General features: G+C 45.1%; 1 protein-coding gene across 7 annotated transcripts in view; it reads right to left on the reverse strand.

Annotated features, from left to right (window-relative positions):
• Positions 1 to 18,423, reverse strand: part of LOC126236693 (oxidation resistance protein 1) — a 785,360-nt gene that overhangs the window by 687,976 nt on the left and 78,961 nt on the right. For all 7 annotated transcript variants that reach the window (XM_049946190.1, XM_049946189.1, XM_049946188.1 and 4 more), the window contains exon 2: positions 1,852 to 2,248. In XM_049946190.1, coding sequence (XP_049802147.1) covers positions 1,852 to 2,204 — 353 coding nt within the window. In that variant the 5' untranslated portion in view covers positions 2,205 to 2,248. The remainder of the gene's footprint in view (positions 1 to 1,851; positions 2,249 to 18,423) is intronic.

Here is an 18,423-nt window from a genome sequence, read left to right on the forward strand (position 1 = left end):
ACTGATCCCTCATTACCGTATTTTTTTCTCCACTTTATTACATATCGACGCTGTCAAATCTTAAAACTAGTATTCTGGATAGGTACTGAACGTGTTGAGGTCCCTGTGCAGCACCGGCATCGCGACTTCACACAGGCTACGAGTCAGTTACCGCAGGCTCCAAACCTCACAGCCTACGCTTCCGCAGATTACGAGGAGTCACATTTACAGGGTATTTCAAAAATGACCGGTATATTTGAAACGGCAATAAAAGCTAAACGAGCAGCGATAGAAATACACCGTTTGTTGCAATATGCTTGGGACAACAATACATTTTCAGGCGGACAAACTTTCGAAATTACAGTAGTTACAATTTTCAACAGATGGCGCTGCAAGTGATGTGAAAGATATAGAAGACAACGCAGTCTGTGGGTGCGCCATTCTGTACGTCGTCTTTCTGCTGTAAGCGTGTGCTGTTCACAACGTGCAAGTGTGCTGTAGACAACATGGTTTATTCCTTAGAACAGAGGATTTTTCTGGTGTTGGAATTCCACCGCCTAGAACACAGTGTTGTTGCAACAAGACGAAGTTTTCAACGGAGGTTTAATGTAACCAAAGGACCGAAAAGCGATACAATAAAGGATCTGTTTGAAAAATTTCAACGGACTGGGAACGTGACGGATGAACGTGCTGGAAAGGTAGGGCGACCGCGTACGGCAACCACAGAGGGCAACGCGCAGCTAGTGCAGCAGGTGATCCAACAGCGGCCTCGGGTTTCCGTTCGCCGTGTTGCAACTGCGGTCCAAATGACGCCAACGTCCACGTATCGTCTCATGCGCCAGAGTTTACACCTCTATCCATACAAAATTCAAACGCGGCAACTCCTCAGCGCCGCTACCATTGCTGCACGAGAGACATTCGCTAACGATATAGTGCACAGGATTGATGACGGCGATATGCATGTGGGCAGAATTTGGTTTACTGACGAAGCTTATTTTTACCTGGACGGCTTCGTCAATAAACAGAACTGGCGCATATGGGGAACCGAAAAAAAGGAATCATTGGCCCATTTTTCAGATCCGAAACGATTACTGCATCACGCTATATGGACATTCTTCGTGAATTTGTGGCGGTACAAACTGCCTTAGACGACACTGCGAACACCTCGTGGTTTATGCAAGATGGTGCCCGGCCACATCGCACGGCCGACGTCTTTAATTTCCTGAATGAATATTTCGATGATCGTGTGATTGCTTTGGGCTATCCGAAACATACAGGAGGCGGCGTGGATTGGCCTCCCTATTCGCCAGACATGAACCCCTGTGACTTCTTTCTGTGGGGACACTTGAAAGACCAGGTGTACCGCCAGAATCTAGAAACAATTGAACAGCTGAAGCAGTACATCTCATCTGCATGTGAAGCCATTCCGCCAGACACGTTGTCAAAGGTTTCGGGTAATTTCATTCAGAGACTACGCCATATTATTGCTACGCATGGTGGATATGTGGAAAATATCGTACTATAGAGTTTCCCAGACCGCAGCGCCATCTGTTGTTGAAAATTGTAACTACTGTAATTTCGAAAGTTTGTCTGCCTGAAAATGTACTGTTGTCCCAAGCATATTGCAACAAACAGTGTATTTCTATCGCTGCTCGTTTAGTTTTTATTGCCGTTTCAAATATACCGGTCATTTTTGAAACACCCTGTAAATAAGAAATTTGTATGACCGCGGCTTAATAGTTCGGAATAATACGTATGAACCAGTACAATAACAATAATTCCGAAATACGTCATCTATGGTTATATTGAGTGGAATGTGTTACTAAGGAAGGCGAAGTTTAAAGTTAGATATAACATGTCTCGGCTGCTCACCTGGGCCAGTGGTCGGGCACGAAGATGTTCCACCAGGAGGGCCTCTTCTGGCGGTCGGCGGCGGCGACGTTGCCGATGACTCCCTTGCGGCGCTTGCGCTCCATCTTAATGTGCCACGACTTGCGGCGGCCGCGCTTGTCGGCGGAGGGCGGTCCCAGCTCGGGGGCGGAGTCGGCGCCCGACTCCAGTACCAGCGGCAGGCTGTGCGAGCTGCTCGACGCCGCCGGATCGCCATCCAGACCCACCCCCGCGCGGGGGCGCGGCCCCTCCCACGGCGCGCCCACGCCCACGTCCACGTCGTCCACCGCCTCCACCGTGACGCGCACCGGCATGTGCACCTGCACCGTCTCCATGTCGCGGCCTGGGATCGCGGCTAGGCTGTCAGCATACTGCGCGCCTGCGGGCCACATTCGCACTGAGAGCACCAACACCAGTACACTGCACGTTGCCGGACGACGGTTATCTCTGACAGGGCACCTGACACCTCGCGCATCTCTTAATGACTGCAGATAACACGACTCTTTCACTGTCCTACGATAAGAAGTGTGCCAACTTAAAGACTTGACGATAAAGTTATTCTTGGCATGCCAAATCTCCAAATTAATGTATCGTGAATCTAGTTGCCATAGACCCGCCAGGGTAGCCGAGAGCGCTATCGTGCTGCTTCCTGGACTCTGGCAGGCGCGCCGGCCCCGGATCGAATCCGCCCGGCGGATGTTGTTTTTAGGCGGTTTTCCACATCCCACTAAGTGAATACGGGGCTGGTCCCCTCGTTGTTCCGCCTCAGTTACACGCGTCGCAGACATTTGAAACACGTCCGCACTGTTTCACGGTTTACACTAGACGCAGACAGTTGGGGTACACTGATTCCGTCCTTGGAGGGGGGGGGGCGCCAGGAAGGGCATCCGGCCATCCCTAAAACTAACATTGCCAAATAAGTTGTAACCACACCAACCCTGCGATCGCTATTGGACTGTGGCGTAAGCGAAAGAAAGAAAGAAAGAAAGAAAGAACCTAGTCGCCATAGAACACTGGGAGGATGTCGGGTTGAGGGCAAGGGTTGAGGGCAAGGGTTGAGGGCAAGGGTTGAGGGCAAGGGTTGAGGGCAAGGGTTGAGGGCAAGGGTTGAGGGCAAGGGTTGAGGGCAAGGGTTGAGGGCAAGGGTTGAGGGCAAGGGTTGAGGGCAAGGGTTGAGGGCAAGGGTTGAGGGCAAGGGTTGAGGGCAAGGGTTGAGGGCAAGGGTTGAGGGCAAGGGTTGAGGGCAAGGGTTGAGGGCAAGGGTTGAGGGCAAGGGTTGAGGGCAAGGGTTGAGGGCAAGGGTTGAGGGCAAGGGTTGAGGGACTGAACAGCTTGGTGATCAGCCCCTCATTCAAGAGAGGCTAACTAGTGCTAGTTATGTTAACCATAAATCTGATCAAATTCGAATCAAATGTGAGAACTGTAAAACTAAACAGTGAAAGCACATTTGATGCACGAGATGAGAAATAATTCAGGGGGAGGTAAAACTACGTGTGTTGAGTCAGTAGGCAGGCCAGAGAGCAGAGGGAGGCTGAACCATGTCTTTTCTGTGGTGAGGGACATCTGACCCCTGCCAAACTAAGTGCAATGACAGTAATGGAATAAATAATACTCACTAGCCAGGAGACTGGTATTAGTAAAAGTTTGAAAGCTAGAAATGTAATGAAAACCAGTTGTATTGACAATAGTAAAATAAAGTGAGAAAGATAATCAGGACAGTTGGTGGGTGATAGCAGTCTAGTATTCTCCAGAGCTCAGCATGTGATGGGGAGTGTCTCACCCACAACTAGCACTTCTGTACAAATGGTACTCCCTGTCTTTGTTAATACACTTTTTTTTAATTCCAGGCACTGATCACAAATTATCGGTAGATTAGCAATTTAGATCCTACTGACCATCTTCGGATGTGAGTAACTGGTAACGCTTTTAAAAATAAGTAATTTCTTATGCAGAACACGTTGAGTGATACCTGGAGCTCTCACAGCAGTTCAAGCCTCATAACAGAACCCTAACTGTGCACCCCCCACCCCTCTCACTGGGGAAGGGATCTTGATAGATGTGCGTACTGATTTTGGTGGCTGTAATCAAATATATCCTTTCTACAAACGGTACCACCAACAAGTACTTAGTTCATTGTAAATCGAGAAAAGGTGGAATTTTTTTTATAAGCTTTCTTATTTCATTATACAGTATCACCCACCAAAAGTGTTACTGTAACATTCAGTAAACTCTCGCTAAACCTGCGATTCCTTTGACACATGGATGTCGGGTTGGTGTAACCGATACTGCATTGAAACCAACGATACATTCATTTTCATAGAAAATTTAGTTCTGGTGTGTGTAGACACACAGTAGTATCACTCACTATGAAGCATGTCCGAAATTTTAATTCTCACAATGATGATATGCGACACTGAATCACAACCACTTTAAAGCATTATATGAGTAGTGCGCGTATCTGGTTGTTGAATGATTTACTCCAGGAAGATGTCCGCAGCTTCAGTAACAGCAGTGTCAGAATTCTTCATACTCTGTTTTATGTCCTCTCCATCACTTACATCACTACTTTTCCGCATACTTTTGAGTATTTCAGTATCTGCTAAAAATTGGTCCATCTCACAATTTTCCTCAGCTACTTAGCAACATTCTGCATCAATTTCTCCCCCTCCTGGAACGTACAGCACTGTTTAACATTTTACTTTACAACATTGTTGCGCACGAAAATTCATTGTTACGCGCGTCATGTCTGCGTGACTGGCTGGAGGCCGGGCTACCGTGGGGCCGACTAGCGAGAGTTTAGTTTACTTCCAGTATCGTTTAAGCTCTGATAATAAGAACTTCGACATCTGATATTACGCAATGAAGAGACGAGACAATCCACATGAATGCACTCCATGTCTCTACTTCTGTTTCCGAACAAAACAAAGTGTTATCACACGGTGCAAAAGATTACACGCAACCTAACAGTGTTTGTCTACAACAGTATGGCTGATTAATGTATTATGTGCACAATGAAAGTGATATCTTCATGTCTATTAGATAAAAGACAGACTGGGGAATGGAACATAGTATTGTGTAACTCGTTAATGTGTCACTTCGTAGCACTAATCTACGATAAATTGGTACGATCTTAGAGCATAGACGTTTCCTGAAACTAATAGCACACAAATCCTTCGTCGTAACAGGAAAAGAAAAAAACTGCTTGTTTCATACGTGATTTTTCAGTAACAATTTTGGCGGCTTAGAGGACCTGCAAAAGTGATGAAAACGTTGTTTCTCTCTTTGTATCCCGGGGCTTATGACTTCCGACGCAGTACAAAAATACTTTAGATGCAGCACACGTATATGGCTATCTGGGGCAAGGTGGAAAGGTGGGAAGGAAAATAATGATACTCAGGTGTCTAGCATTCCAGTATTCCGAATGAAATGTGAAAGCACAGGTTGTGTACTGCAGCATACCGCTGAAATGTTGCTGTCGGCACCACAACCCAGAGTTCATAGTCGGTAAAACATGCCTCGGTCAACGCAGAACTGCCACGAAATAAGACCACAGGTACACTTTGTTAGATTAACGAAAAAAGATAATAAAAATTCCAATTTTTTTATGTTCGTGGCTGCAGACAATTTGTTCTAAACTGTCTGAAACAATTTAGCCTGACGTAAATTTTTATTTTGCTTCATTGAACTGGAACTAACACATTTAGTTAGCTCGTAAATCAAATAGGATACAGCCTACTGCTTACTACATTGTATTCTTTTACTGTTGGAAACCTTCCCTATCTCTCCCGAATCGAACTTCCGTAGGCAATGTCGAAAAAAAAAAAAAATTAACACCATCGCAGCTAAAGATCCAAAAAGATCCAAAGTTGCTTCTCATTTCAGATCCTTATTTCAGAACTGTTTTTTGAATAAGACGCCCATGCGCTTGTGTTGCAGCCCCGTTAGTTGTGAATCAACATTCAAAAACGCGACGATAATCTTTCACGAGATTATTTGTAGTGTCGTCACGATATATATGCTCGAGTTCAGTGCTTGGAATCATGTCGTGGTTGTAAGAAAATTAGGAAGATGTGTTAACCCCTTCGTGGGATGTTGCGTCTGTGATCGAAACATCAAATGATGTGATAAGTTTAAGTATTTGGGAGATTGGATACAATCAAATCGATTGGGGAACACCACTGGCAAATAAATATTGAAAGAAGTGGAATTAGCGTACGAACTCACCGAAAACCGATATAATAAGAGATTAGTATCATTCCAAGCAAAAATTAAGCACTACGCAACAGTAATTAAACCGAAGCACTTTATCGATCCTAATGCCTAACAGTGAGTAGAAGAGGTGAAAAAGTAGTACTGGAAAGAAAGAACTCAAAATTTTAGGACAACGAAAGAACAAAGATTACTGCACGAAGAGAAGAAATGAAGATTTATATAGAAACATAGAAAGAATCGCAGAAATAATAAGGAAAGGAGATTTATATTTTTTAGAATGAATGACAATACGCTAATGGAGGAAACTTTTAATTTCATTAAAGAAACCACGGGATGGCTGGAAGAGACAGGAAAAAGAGATTTAAGAAAATTTAACTTCACAGAATACTCCATACATGCTACTGATTAGTTCTGCGAATTTCGCTGTCCAGTAACAAAAACTACAAAAACCTAGGAGGGTGGTTTCAAATTAACAGAGGCAGGACATTAGTCAAAGCAAGAAAGTTCTGGGAAAATGAGAAAAAGGAACGTACCTTCGTCTTAGGTTCTAAGCTGTTTGTAAATGGCCAAATTCTGTAATAAAAAACCATAACCCTCCTATGGGTCGTCACGTTCACATAACCCTCCTATTAGTCGTCGGGCTCATTTTCTCTGGTGTTCCGGGTTTAGATAATAGAACCCAACATATTGTTCCAGACGGCAAATGTTCGTCAGAGACAGTGATGTCTTCGGGAGTGCCACAGGAAAGGATGATATGACGACTATTATTTTTTATATACACAGTTCATCTGGTGGACAGGGTGGGCATTAGTGTGCGTTTGTCTGCTGCTCATGCTGTGTCGAAGATGAGCGGCTTAGGATGATACAAGATGACAGACAAAATTTCTATTTAGTATGATGAATGGCAGGTGGTTCTAAATTATTTAAATTTGAGTTAAAGTGGATGAGTAGGAAAAACAAACCGGTGATGTTCGGATACACCATTAGTAGTGACCTCATTGGCTCAGTCACATCGTTTAAATATCTAGGCGTAACATTGTCGCTTTGCAAACGGATCGAACGTGTGAGGATTGTGGCGATTAAGACGACTGGTCGACTTCAGTTCAATGGAAGAATTTTAGGAAAGTGTGGTTAATCTGTGAAGGAGACCGCATACAAGACGATAGTGGGACCTAGTCTTGAGTACTGCTCGAGTGTTTGGGATTCGCACGAGGTGGGATCAAAGGAAGACATCGAAGCAATTCAGAGGTGAGCTGCTAGATTTGTTATCGGTAGGTTCGAAGAACACGCAAATGTTGATGGAGATGCTTCATGAAGTCAAATGGGAATACCTGGAGGGAAGGCGACGTTCTTCTCGAGGAACACTATAGAGAATTTTGAGAACTGGCATTTGAAGTTGACTGCAGAACGATCCTGCTACCGCCAACATATATTTCGCGTAGGGACCATGAAGGTAAGATATGAGAAATCAGGGCTCATTCGGAGGGTCGCTCTGTCTGCGAGTGGAACAGGAGAGGAAACTAGTAGTAGTAGTAGTAGTAGTAGTAGTAGTACAGGGTAACCTCCACCATGCTCCGTACGGTTGCTTTCGGGGTATGTATGTAATTGTTTTCAATTTTGTTTTTGCAACTTGTAATGGGTGTCAGCGCGAACACGTCTTTCATACGACTCACAGCGTCGACGCCACGCGTCTGTTTCCCGTTTCAAACAAAATGATTTTTAAATTGAATTTTACTTGCCCATTCGATAGAGCGCTATCATATCCGTCTACTGCAATATTCGTTTTACAGACATACTACCAGGAACGGAAGAACACCAAAATAATCAGTATTACAACAGTGAGTGAGCAGCGCGCTACTGTACCGCGTTAGCAGTCAGTATTGTTTCTGTCGCAAATTCAAGTGGCACTCCAGAGACGGTGTCACCAAACGTATTCTTTGTTCGGTCTCCCAAAATCTAACAAGCGGAAGATATAAACACTGGACATGGGGCGTTAGCACGTATCGGACCCGAGCCAAAGGTCGAGAAGTTTTACGCAGTATTACCTACAACTGACACTGTATCTGATGGGCCGCTTGAATCTGCCTGCACCGCTACCTGTTTGGCTAATTTCAATGCTAATTAACTCGGAAACGACGCAACGTATAGAATTTTTTCTTAACAATTATTTGTCAGCACAACCTACCCCGAAGCACCACTACAAATTTTTCATACCGTTTCTGACCACACTGTATACGAAGTTTGAAACAGTCAGAGCAGAAACACTGAGCCTCTCTTACTGTACATGCGTGTCGCCATGAACTTTTCGTTTATCCTTCGTTACTGCATTTCGCTATTGTAAATCAGCCCACTTCCATTGGATTTTGTCAGTTTACAAAAAGCGTTCGACAACGCAAACTGGCGCAAAGCACTTGAAATTCTCAGAAAAATAGTTATTACTTGGGGGGAAAGACGGGTTATATATAGGAGACGTACGAAAACCGACAGGAAACAAGAATGGGCGATCAACAGACGAGCTCGGATTGAAAAGGATGTAAGGCATGGATGCTGGCTTTCTCTTCCTATTCCTAAACTGTTCAACCTGTATATCGAAAAAGATTGCTACCAGCTGTTAAAGTGACTAAGAATTTAAGTACCTATTGAATGGAATGATTACTGCTCAGCACAAATTATGGGTTAAACAAGAAAGACGTAAGAAATGAGGAGTAACAGAAATAAGATTAGCGATAAAAGTGTTAACTATTCAAGGACCACTGGTTAGAAGAACTGTAGGAATTCTGCTAGTTTGTAAGCAAAATAATGTACTAGGGACGAAGCAAGGAGGAAAAAGGAACATAGAGGAGCATCTAGGGAGCATTGTTTGCGAGAGGAAGCCTGCTAGTATGCAACATAGGTCTCAATTTTGAGAATGAGACTTCTGAAAATATACTCTGGCGGAAAAAATCGCAGCAGCAAAAAATAATTATTGTAAAGATAATGAAATTTTGGGAATAAATTTGCCTAGGTGACATATTTAAGTGATTAACATTACTAGATGACAGATTAATGTATGCGCGAGATGAGCCATTGCAAATGTGAAATGATCGTACATTAATAACCGGCGTCTCCTCCGGGAAGTTGAGTGCCAGCATGCAAACGAGGATGAATTGTGTTGTGCAGGTGCCGGATGACAGTTTGTGGGATGGAGTTCCATGCCTGATGCACTTGGTCGGTCAGTACATGGACTGTTCATGCAGTTTGTGGATCACGCTAGATTTGTCGTCCGACGATTTCCCTCATTGGAGACAGGTCTGGTGATCAAACATGCTAAAGGCAAGCCGCGCGGGATTAGCCGAGCGGTCTTAGGCTCTGCAGTCATGGACTGTGTGGCTGGCACCGGCAGAGGTTCGAGTCCTCCCTCGGGCGTGTGTGTGTGTGTGTGTGTGTGTGTGTGTGTGTGTGTGTGTGTGTGTGTGTGTGTGTGTGTGTGTGTGTGTGTGTGTGTGTGTGTGTGTGTGTGTGTGTCCTTAGGATAATTTAGGTTAATTAGTCTGTACGCTTAGGGATTGATGACCTTAGCAGGTAAGTCCCATTAGATTTCACATACATCTGAACATTTCTTTGCTAAAGGCAACGCGTCGACACACTGTAGACCATATTGGGATATAACAGCAGTATGTGGGCGACATTATGCTGCTGAGAAACACGCCCTTGATTGCTGTTCATGAAGAGCAGAACAATACGTTGAATTGCAAGGATTTGCTTTTTGTTGTTGCTTTAGGGTGCAAAACAATTGAGGTTATAAGCACCGCGTCACAAAATGGTCAATTACCAAATGAATATGAAACAGATAATACTCAGAGCCTATTCGACTGGAGTACAGGGACAGCTAAAAATGACCACTTCCTCTTTGAGGAGGTTGCTCAAAGGATTGAGAATTAATGGACCTTCGTCATATTACTACGACGAGTAAGTAGTAAAACGCGATCTACAGCTCATGCTGTATCGGCTGAAGTATCTAGTAAGTCAGATGGCAAACATACATTAAAATGTAAACCATTATAAAATCGGCATTGAGTCAGAAAACGGCACAGTCAGTGGTTGTTTGCAGTAAGCACAGAGTGGCGCCGGGTCTCCATTAACAAAACACGGTTACCGAGGTGACAATGCTCAGTGCGTAGCCTCGGGACGTGAGGAGCGAAAGGAAGTAATCACCAGAAAGAGACGAACAATTTTGCAGGCAGGGTGCACGAGGTAACCACGCGAGTGATCCTACTGTCATAAGAAATCGCACCTCAGACGGATACCAGGGAATAAGTTCCTTGGTATTACAAGGAGCCATGGAGGACAAAACAGCAGGGGAACATGCAATGAGGACTTTGGGGCACTGACGAAAAAGACTGATTTCCATTCCATAACCGGAATCCACATAAGGTAAGACAGGCTACAGAATTGGGCAAGGATGAGGAGTCCACGTGCGGTGCTCCTCCAGAGATAGGAACGATGCGCAGAAAGCTGGCAATCGATGCAGCAAAGAGCGCAAATATTTGCAGAGCCGGTAGCCGCGGGCTGGAGTTGCTGCCTAAGACGCCGGGTGGTGTGGTATGAGGCGGCTTAATGAAACAGCGGCCGCGCCCAAGCGGCTTATGGCCGCAGCGAGGCGCTCCGAAATGAAGCACGGCGGGCACAATGGCTGGCGGTCGCAACACACGCGCGCAGAACACCAGGGAACGTCCTCCGTGCAGAGCCTGTCTCAGGAAACGACACGCAGCGCCTCCTGCGCACACACGACCGCTACACCTGGTACATCTATACGACAGTAAGAAAGTTTGTGCGCATCTCAGCTGTTGGTGAGCGCGCTTCTGGTAAAGCAGAATAATACGAAGCGTTCCGTACCGGTTCACCAACTCACAAACGATGTTATTACGTAGGCTCTCCCGGCGTAATAAATCTTTAAAGTCTCTTCGGGTTTGCGGCCGGATCCTAAGATCAACTTGACTCGATATTTCGGCGATCCAACTGGTCGTCATGTTCATGAGAATGCTGCTTCTGCGTAAGAGTCCAGCTGAGAACTGACGCCATGCTGCAAATCGACGTCCAATATAGGCCACCGTTCAGTACACGGCGCATGCGCCGCCCATCACGGTTGCTGCCCTGCAAGACAGGGAGGTGGCGCCGCCCTTAGTGGGACACTGCTGGCAACGATATATCGCACTCAGGGCCGCACCGAAGAGCGTTCAATTTTGATGCGAGACAATACAGGATTCCACGTCTTGCTAAGAGGAAACCCATTGTCTCTGTTGATTACATTATCCGCCAACCTAATTTCAATCGTCTCTCTGTAGACACTGTTCCAAAAAACCGGAAATGTTGTCATTACCACAGTTTCATCAAATTTCATACTGTGTTCCTCATTTAAGCAGTGTTATGCTACTGCCGATTTTTCCGGCTGTTGTAAACGACGATGTTCCACACACCTGTCATGCACTGTACAGCCTGGCGTTAGTTCTCAATGGGACTCATCAGCAGAAGCAGCATTCTCCTGCAGGTGGCGACCAGTTGGATCGCTGAAATATCGAGTCAAGTTGATTTTAGGATCCGGCAGTAAGATTTAATGGTCACATACGATGCCTTCACCAGCTCGAAACCAACTGTCACCTTCAAACGTCGGGCTATGCTACACGTCAGTCCTCACAACTTGTGTTACGCGACCCTTTCTTCAGAATCTGTCCCGTAATTAATATAAAATCAAAACATAAAGACCCATGACATCAGAATACTACCAAAGATAGTCGATAGTTAATTATCTCTGTTTAAATTTTTATTCACATTTGCGTAGTGTACACACTGATGCGACACAAAGTCCTGTTATAAATCCTAATACCGTGTCGGACCACCTTTAAACCGGCGTAGTGTAGCAACTCTGTGTAGCATGGATTCCAGAAGACGATTCTAGTCCCCTGCAACAATGTTAAATCACGTTGACTCTGTAGTTGTCCACAATTGCGGAAGTGTTGCCGGTGTACGATTTTGTGCGTGAACTGACTTCTCGATTACGTACCATAAATGTTCGATAGGATTTAAGTCGGGCGATGTGGGTGGCAACATAATTCGTTCGAAATGTCCAGAATGTTCTTCAAACAAATCAGCAACAACTGTGGTTCTGATGACGTGGCGCATTGTCATCCATAAAAATTCCATCGTTGTTCGGATGCAAACCAGCCCAACATAATTTTTCTCGTCAATGATCGATTCAGTGGGACCAGAGGACCTTGTCCACACCATTGCGGAGAAACCAACAGCTTGTTGACAACTCGGGTCTATGTCTTCATGGGGTTTCCGCTACGCTGGAACCTTGCCATCAGCTCTTTCCAGTTGGAATCGGGACTCATTTGAACCAGGCCACCGTCTTCCAGTCGTATAGGATCCATCCGATACGGTTACGAGTCCAGGAGAGGCGCTGCAGGCGATGTGTTGTCAGCAAAGGCACTCGTGTCGGTCGTCTGCTGCCATAGCCCGCTAACTCCAAACTTCGCACAGTGTTCTAACGGATACTTCCATCGAAAATCAGTCTGATTTCTGCTGTTATTCCACGCAGTGTTGCTTGTCTGTTAGCACTGACAACTTCACGCAAACGTCGCTGCTCTCGGTCGTGAAGTGAAGGCCCTCCGTCATTGCATTCTCCATGATGAGAGGTAATGCCTGAAATATAGTATTCTCGACACATTCTTCACATTGTGGATCTCTGAATACTGAATTCTATAACGATTTTCGAAATGCAGTGTCCCATGTGTCTAGATCAGACTACCATCCCGCGTTCGAAGTCTTAATTCCAAACGTGCGCCCTTAATAACGTCAGGAAACCGTCTCACGTTCATCACCTGATTACAAATGACAGCTCCGGCAATGCACTGTCATTTTTTACCTCGTGTACGCGACACCACCGCCATCTGTACTTGTGCATATCGCTATCGCATGACTTGTCAGCTCAGTGTATAAATATGAAACCATTGGAGGCACACTGGGACGAGCTATCAGCCATCAGGTTAGCAACGAGGCTCCTTAGCCGGATACGGGGACCGCCCCCGGGTGAATTCCCAGAAGTTCGTCTCGGACGGGCCGCAGGTCGCTGCCAGTCGCTTGACCCGACTTTCCTTTTTTTGAGTTGCCACAACTGGACGCAGGGCAACATAGATAAGACCTGCCATGGTGTAATGCCTGTAGCAGCGATTGTTTTACGACTCTTAGGTGGCAAGAGGGACAATGGTGTTCTTAGCAAGGTCCAGGAAATGAACAGAACATGGGAAGCTATTTTTGGAATGCACTGGACGCAACAGATAACATCTTTTCTGTCATTCTAGTTTCCGTCCATGGTTTTCATTATTTGAACCTCTCCACCTTCTTACTTTTCACTAAGCTATTGTCATAGATCTAGGGGCAGTGTAGACGTTTGCGATATACTGTCTCTTCTCGATGGACCACCTTTACCTGCTTGTCGGTCTAGTTGGATGGCTTTATTGGCCACGTCTTCTTAATGATTCCGACAATGGCACAATATTGTATACGAATTCCAAACACTATTCGTATTTTTTTCTTCGTTACATCGCAGTCTTATTCCACCCACTCCGTTTATTCCTCGTCGCCATTCCCTGACCGCCTTACGAAGGACGCCGTTGAAGTGTCTTCGTCTGACCACTGTTTAAGAACTCAAAGCTTTCCTCTGGACTTTTGTATGATGTTGCTTAACGTATGACCAATGAGTTCACTGGATTTTCCACCTAAATTCATTTCTTCTAAAATTTAGAAAGTTCTGGTATAGCTCCTGAATCATAGACTTCTTTGAGGTCTATGAATATGGGCACGATATTCTTGTTTCTCTGTTTTTCATAGACTATTACCAGTTAAATATTCAAGGTCTGTTACGCCCATCATCAGATATTTAAAAGAAGCAACACAAGAGCACGGACTGATGCAAAAAATTAAATAGAGCCAGAAGTGTTGCAGCGAAATACACTGCAGGTAACAAATCTGGTAACAGCCAGGCAGCAAGCATTTCTCTCTACTCCATCAAGTCATCGTTCGCTTGATCTCAAGAGATCCCAGAGTCCCTACGTAATTCTACACTACTTTGGATGTCAGTGTGTTTTATTTGGTGAACCATGGCAGGCGTAACTGAGTTGTTTTCCCGCGATTGTTCCCAAAAGCATTGTTTGGAAGTTGGTCATGCGAGTTTCATACCAATAAACCTTAACAGCTTTTGCCTGCTTTTTAGTGCTCGACATGTCACGTTTTGTATGTATCTAATAACGCTTCTTATCATGCCTTTGTTTGTTCTCAATCTGCTGGTCCCTGCTAGCGGTAAGTGTCTCTAAGACGGGTGTGTCCTTAAGTAAAGGTGCAATTTCAAAAAGCTGTAGAAAGAGAACGGCTACTCCGAATGACGTCAAATTTGAACCACATATTGACTCAGCGGGAACGTCATGGAACAAAAAATTCTAATGAAAATTTGACCACTATATACCATTGTAATCGTCACAATATGCACATCAGCATACGCACAGCACACGGCTATTCATCACTTTGCTTCTCAGACTCCCAACATGACTCTCCACGAAGGACCGCGCGCTGCTGGTAAATATCTTTTACAAGAACGGTGACTGTGGGCCAATAGGCTTGCAGACGTTTCGGACAATCAAGGGTATGAAAAACTTATTAGTCTGATTTCTGGTAAGGGTCTAGAAAATGTTTTCAAAATTATGAGAGATAGGTCTTTTGAAATGCAGTGTTGCAGAGGGAGGAAAGCAGTTGGTATGACGTTTGTCAGATGTGGCCACATTACTGTAGGAGGTATCGAGTGGTGGTGTGCAAATATGCAGTGCACGGGATACTGCCCGAAACTTTGACATGCCTGTGAGCACTGTGCATGAAATCCCACGAAATATCCTGCATGTTATCCATACAGGATCACCCATGTGCATCAATTACTTCCTGATGACTTGTCAGCAAGACAAACGTTCGCTATGGACTTCAGTGGACAATGAATGGTCATTTACCATTCAGAGGACATACGAAGCGCATTTACATCTGCAAGAACATATCAATATGCAGAATTCAGAATATGGGCAACGGAAAATCTGTGAGCATATCAACCTGTACCACTTCATTCTGCGAAGTTGACAGCCACGTTTATCGAAAGGTCGCCATTTTTCCGAGGAGACGAGTCCTGTGCGTTCTGTTACCTGTACCGTTTTGAGGCGGCAAGATTTTGCCACCATACATTTAATATTCCAGAAGACTATTTCTATTTGTATTAGATCATGGTTTAAGATTTATTGATCCTTTCATTGGCTGATACTTGCTAGCACCATCTACTGACCGTTCATGTATTATTGCATGTCGAAATTAATTAGAGCTGAGCACTGACAGAAACAATTACGTGGGTTACGCGTTTCTCAGAAACTGCTATCGGCTAGAGAGGGTATGGGAAGAGACTTGCGTTTTGCAGGAGCGGACGTTTACCGCCCTGAGAGAGAGCAGGGCGAGCTGGCTGCGGTTTACGTTGTTTGAGGCCACAGAACCCCCACAGTGCCGACAGTACGAGTGGTAGGTTGCACTCTGACGGTACAAAAAAATTTCAGAATAGCGCAGCTGGCGAAAGAGCATCGGAGGCTGAATAAGACGGAAAGACATCCGTCTAGTGCGAAGCAATGTGCAAGGTCACGAACGATGGTCGTGAACTGACTTCCGAGGAATCTCCTCACGGGAAGCGCTGGGGTATGCTTCCCAGCAAAAAGCAGAGATGCTTATTTGATTGGCGGAGTGCTAAGGATGTAGGAAAGGAAATGGAAACTTCCAGAAAATTTTAAGAACGGAGTATGAGCTTCAGGTGACTGCCTGGTGGTTCATGATCCATATGGGAAGTGATGTTTTTGTAACGGCCACTGGAATTCGTCTCCTGAGCGTAAAAGACGACGCCGCGTGTCCAGAAGGGAGCGGACGTATAGCGAGGAGGGGCACTTGCCTGCAGGGGTCGACTGAAGGCACTACCCTCTGTTGTTCGGCCTGGAGACTTCGCTGGTGATGATGTTTGGTTAGTGGGGGCGCTCGACTGCGCGGTCATCGGCATCCTTACAAAGTTCCAGTTTTACACAGTCCAATCTAGCCACTGTCACGAATGATGCTAATGATGATGATAATGATGATGAAATGACGGGAACAACACAAACAGCCAATCCCGGACAGAGAAAATCCCCTACTCGGACAGGAATCGAACCTGGGACCCCGAGATCTAGAGGCAGCAACGCTAGCCACTAGCCACTAGACCACGAGCTGCGGACGACTTCGCTGGTGAGGGCCACAATGGATAATCTAGCGGTTAGAATTGAGAAGTGTTGCTTTCGACACGGAGTGCGTGAAGTCGTTTCTCTGTGAACAGAGCTGTCATTCTGTGTGCTCGAATGACGGTTACTCACCTCCGAGGAGTCTGACGCGCACTGAAGTGCTTCTTTACATAAGAATACTCGAGTCGAATTTCAGTTCCTGGCAACTGAGCAAACAGAGATATTCACTCGTTTTCTGTCTTGTACTGAGGTAGTTTCAGCCTTAGGAGTTTGCCAACAACGTATTACGGCCTCTGTGTAAGCAGATAATTGCATGTACGCAACGTACATCACTTTCACAACGGTCAACACCCCAATGAGCTGATCATCAGTACAGTACAACTGCTGTCCGTATTTCAATAGGTGATATTCACATTCGGCTTCGGCGGATAGGGAAACGCCAACAGTAAACCCATCGAGTTCGATCTGCTTGTCCACTAAGCTTTTCCCGAAAGTGCCAGTCAGGGTGTAGGTCTTCTGTTTCTCACTGCTAATCAGTATCAGCCGACTTTGTGCCCGTCTAATAAAATCTGAAGCGGCCTAATTAAAGTCAAACGTATGTTCTGCCACTCTCTACATTACATTTAGGGCCGAATGTGACATTGTGTACTTCATATTTACACAATTTTTTGCACTCCAAATGTTTTTGAGAAATCTCCATCCAATCTGACTTATTCTAGTGGCATCCCAATAGAAGTAATTGTTTTTATGCGCTAAACTGAAGTGAAACCACAAAACATTACTTCGTTTTATGGGGAATCTGTAGGTGTAGGTTGTCAATCGGAGGGTGATTTTAAACCTTTGTAAGCGCGAGAATTCCACTGCGAAGGCAAAATTAGGCAGGCTCTTATACAGCTGGCGACAGATAGATTACACAGGACGTCTCTGACGAGTGTCAAGAAATATTAACGTTTCCGTAAGTTACGCCGCAAGTGTACTGCCTTACCCTCTACATCTGTATCTACACATACAGGGCGAAAAAAAAAAAAAAGCACCGAACTTATACAGAAGTAAGGAAGTCCAGTAAACATGGTCTCTAAAATACATGCCTTATGAGGTATGAGCACTTCTTTGTCTTCAATGCTGTGAAACAGGTCTCTCCTTCTGCATGGGCTTTGCGTTCCATATTGTGGGAGAAGGAATTCCTTGTCGAAACAAGAAAAAATGTCTCGTAGACGTGAGGCCAAAACTGCATACTGTAAGAGCTATGAGCGCTTGTTCATCTGCGCTAGTGTGAAACATATCTTGTACTGTGGAAGTGTTACTAGAGTTCCTCCTTTTTTGGTCCAGACTTCCTCTTCTCAGAACATGAAAAGCAAAGAGATTGTAGAAGAGATGTATTTCATACTACTGAAGATGACCAAGTGCTCATCTGTTGAGCTATGCGCTTTAGAGCCATTGTTTAATAGACATTTCTCTTATCTCTGTGCAAGGAACCTGTTCCTGAAGTTTGTCGGTGTTTATCTGGAGCACATTGTTGACTCTTTACGACAATGTACAGAGTACTTGGTGCCAACATTTGCGATTTTTTCTCCTATTCCACTAGTGTATTGCCTCTGTATGTGCGTTAATATATCTCAACTTACTCGCATCACCCTTGCACGAGATATACTACAGCTGGCAGTTAATACGCTTCGGTCGGCATATCGTTTGTCAGCTCGTAATCGGGCATAGAAGAATATTCACAGCTGGCCTCAAAGCATTGACAGTGCGATGTATTTCCCTCAGTTAACACTGTACTTGTTTACCATAACCCCGTGTTCCTGATAATGACCAAGTGCGATAATATCGTGGTTGAGTATTACGATGCTTGCACCAGAATTGACGCAAAGCTTTCCTGGAGTACAGGTTCTCTAAATGTACTCAACAGGGTTTCGTCGTAACTAGGTCCTTCTTCTCCTCCTCCTCCTCCAAAGATTCTAAATTAAGTTGCTCAGCACCTCAGTTAAAAATCCTAGCAACGCGCCTTTGAATTCGTTCGATG

The sequence above is a fragment of the Schistocerca nitens genome, chromosome 2 (assembly GCF_023898315.1).
Source record: "Schistocerca nitens isolate TAMUIC-IGC-003100 chromosome 2, iqSchNite1.1, whole genome shotgun sequence".
Lineage (NCBI taxonomy): Eukaryota > Metazoa > Arthropoda > Insecta > Orthoptera > Acrididae > Schistocerca > Schistocerca nitens.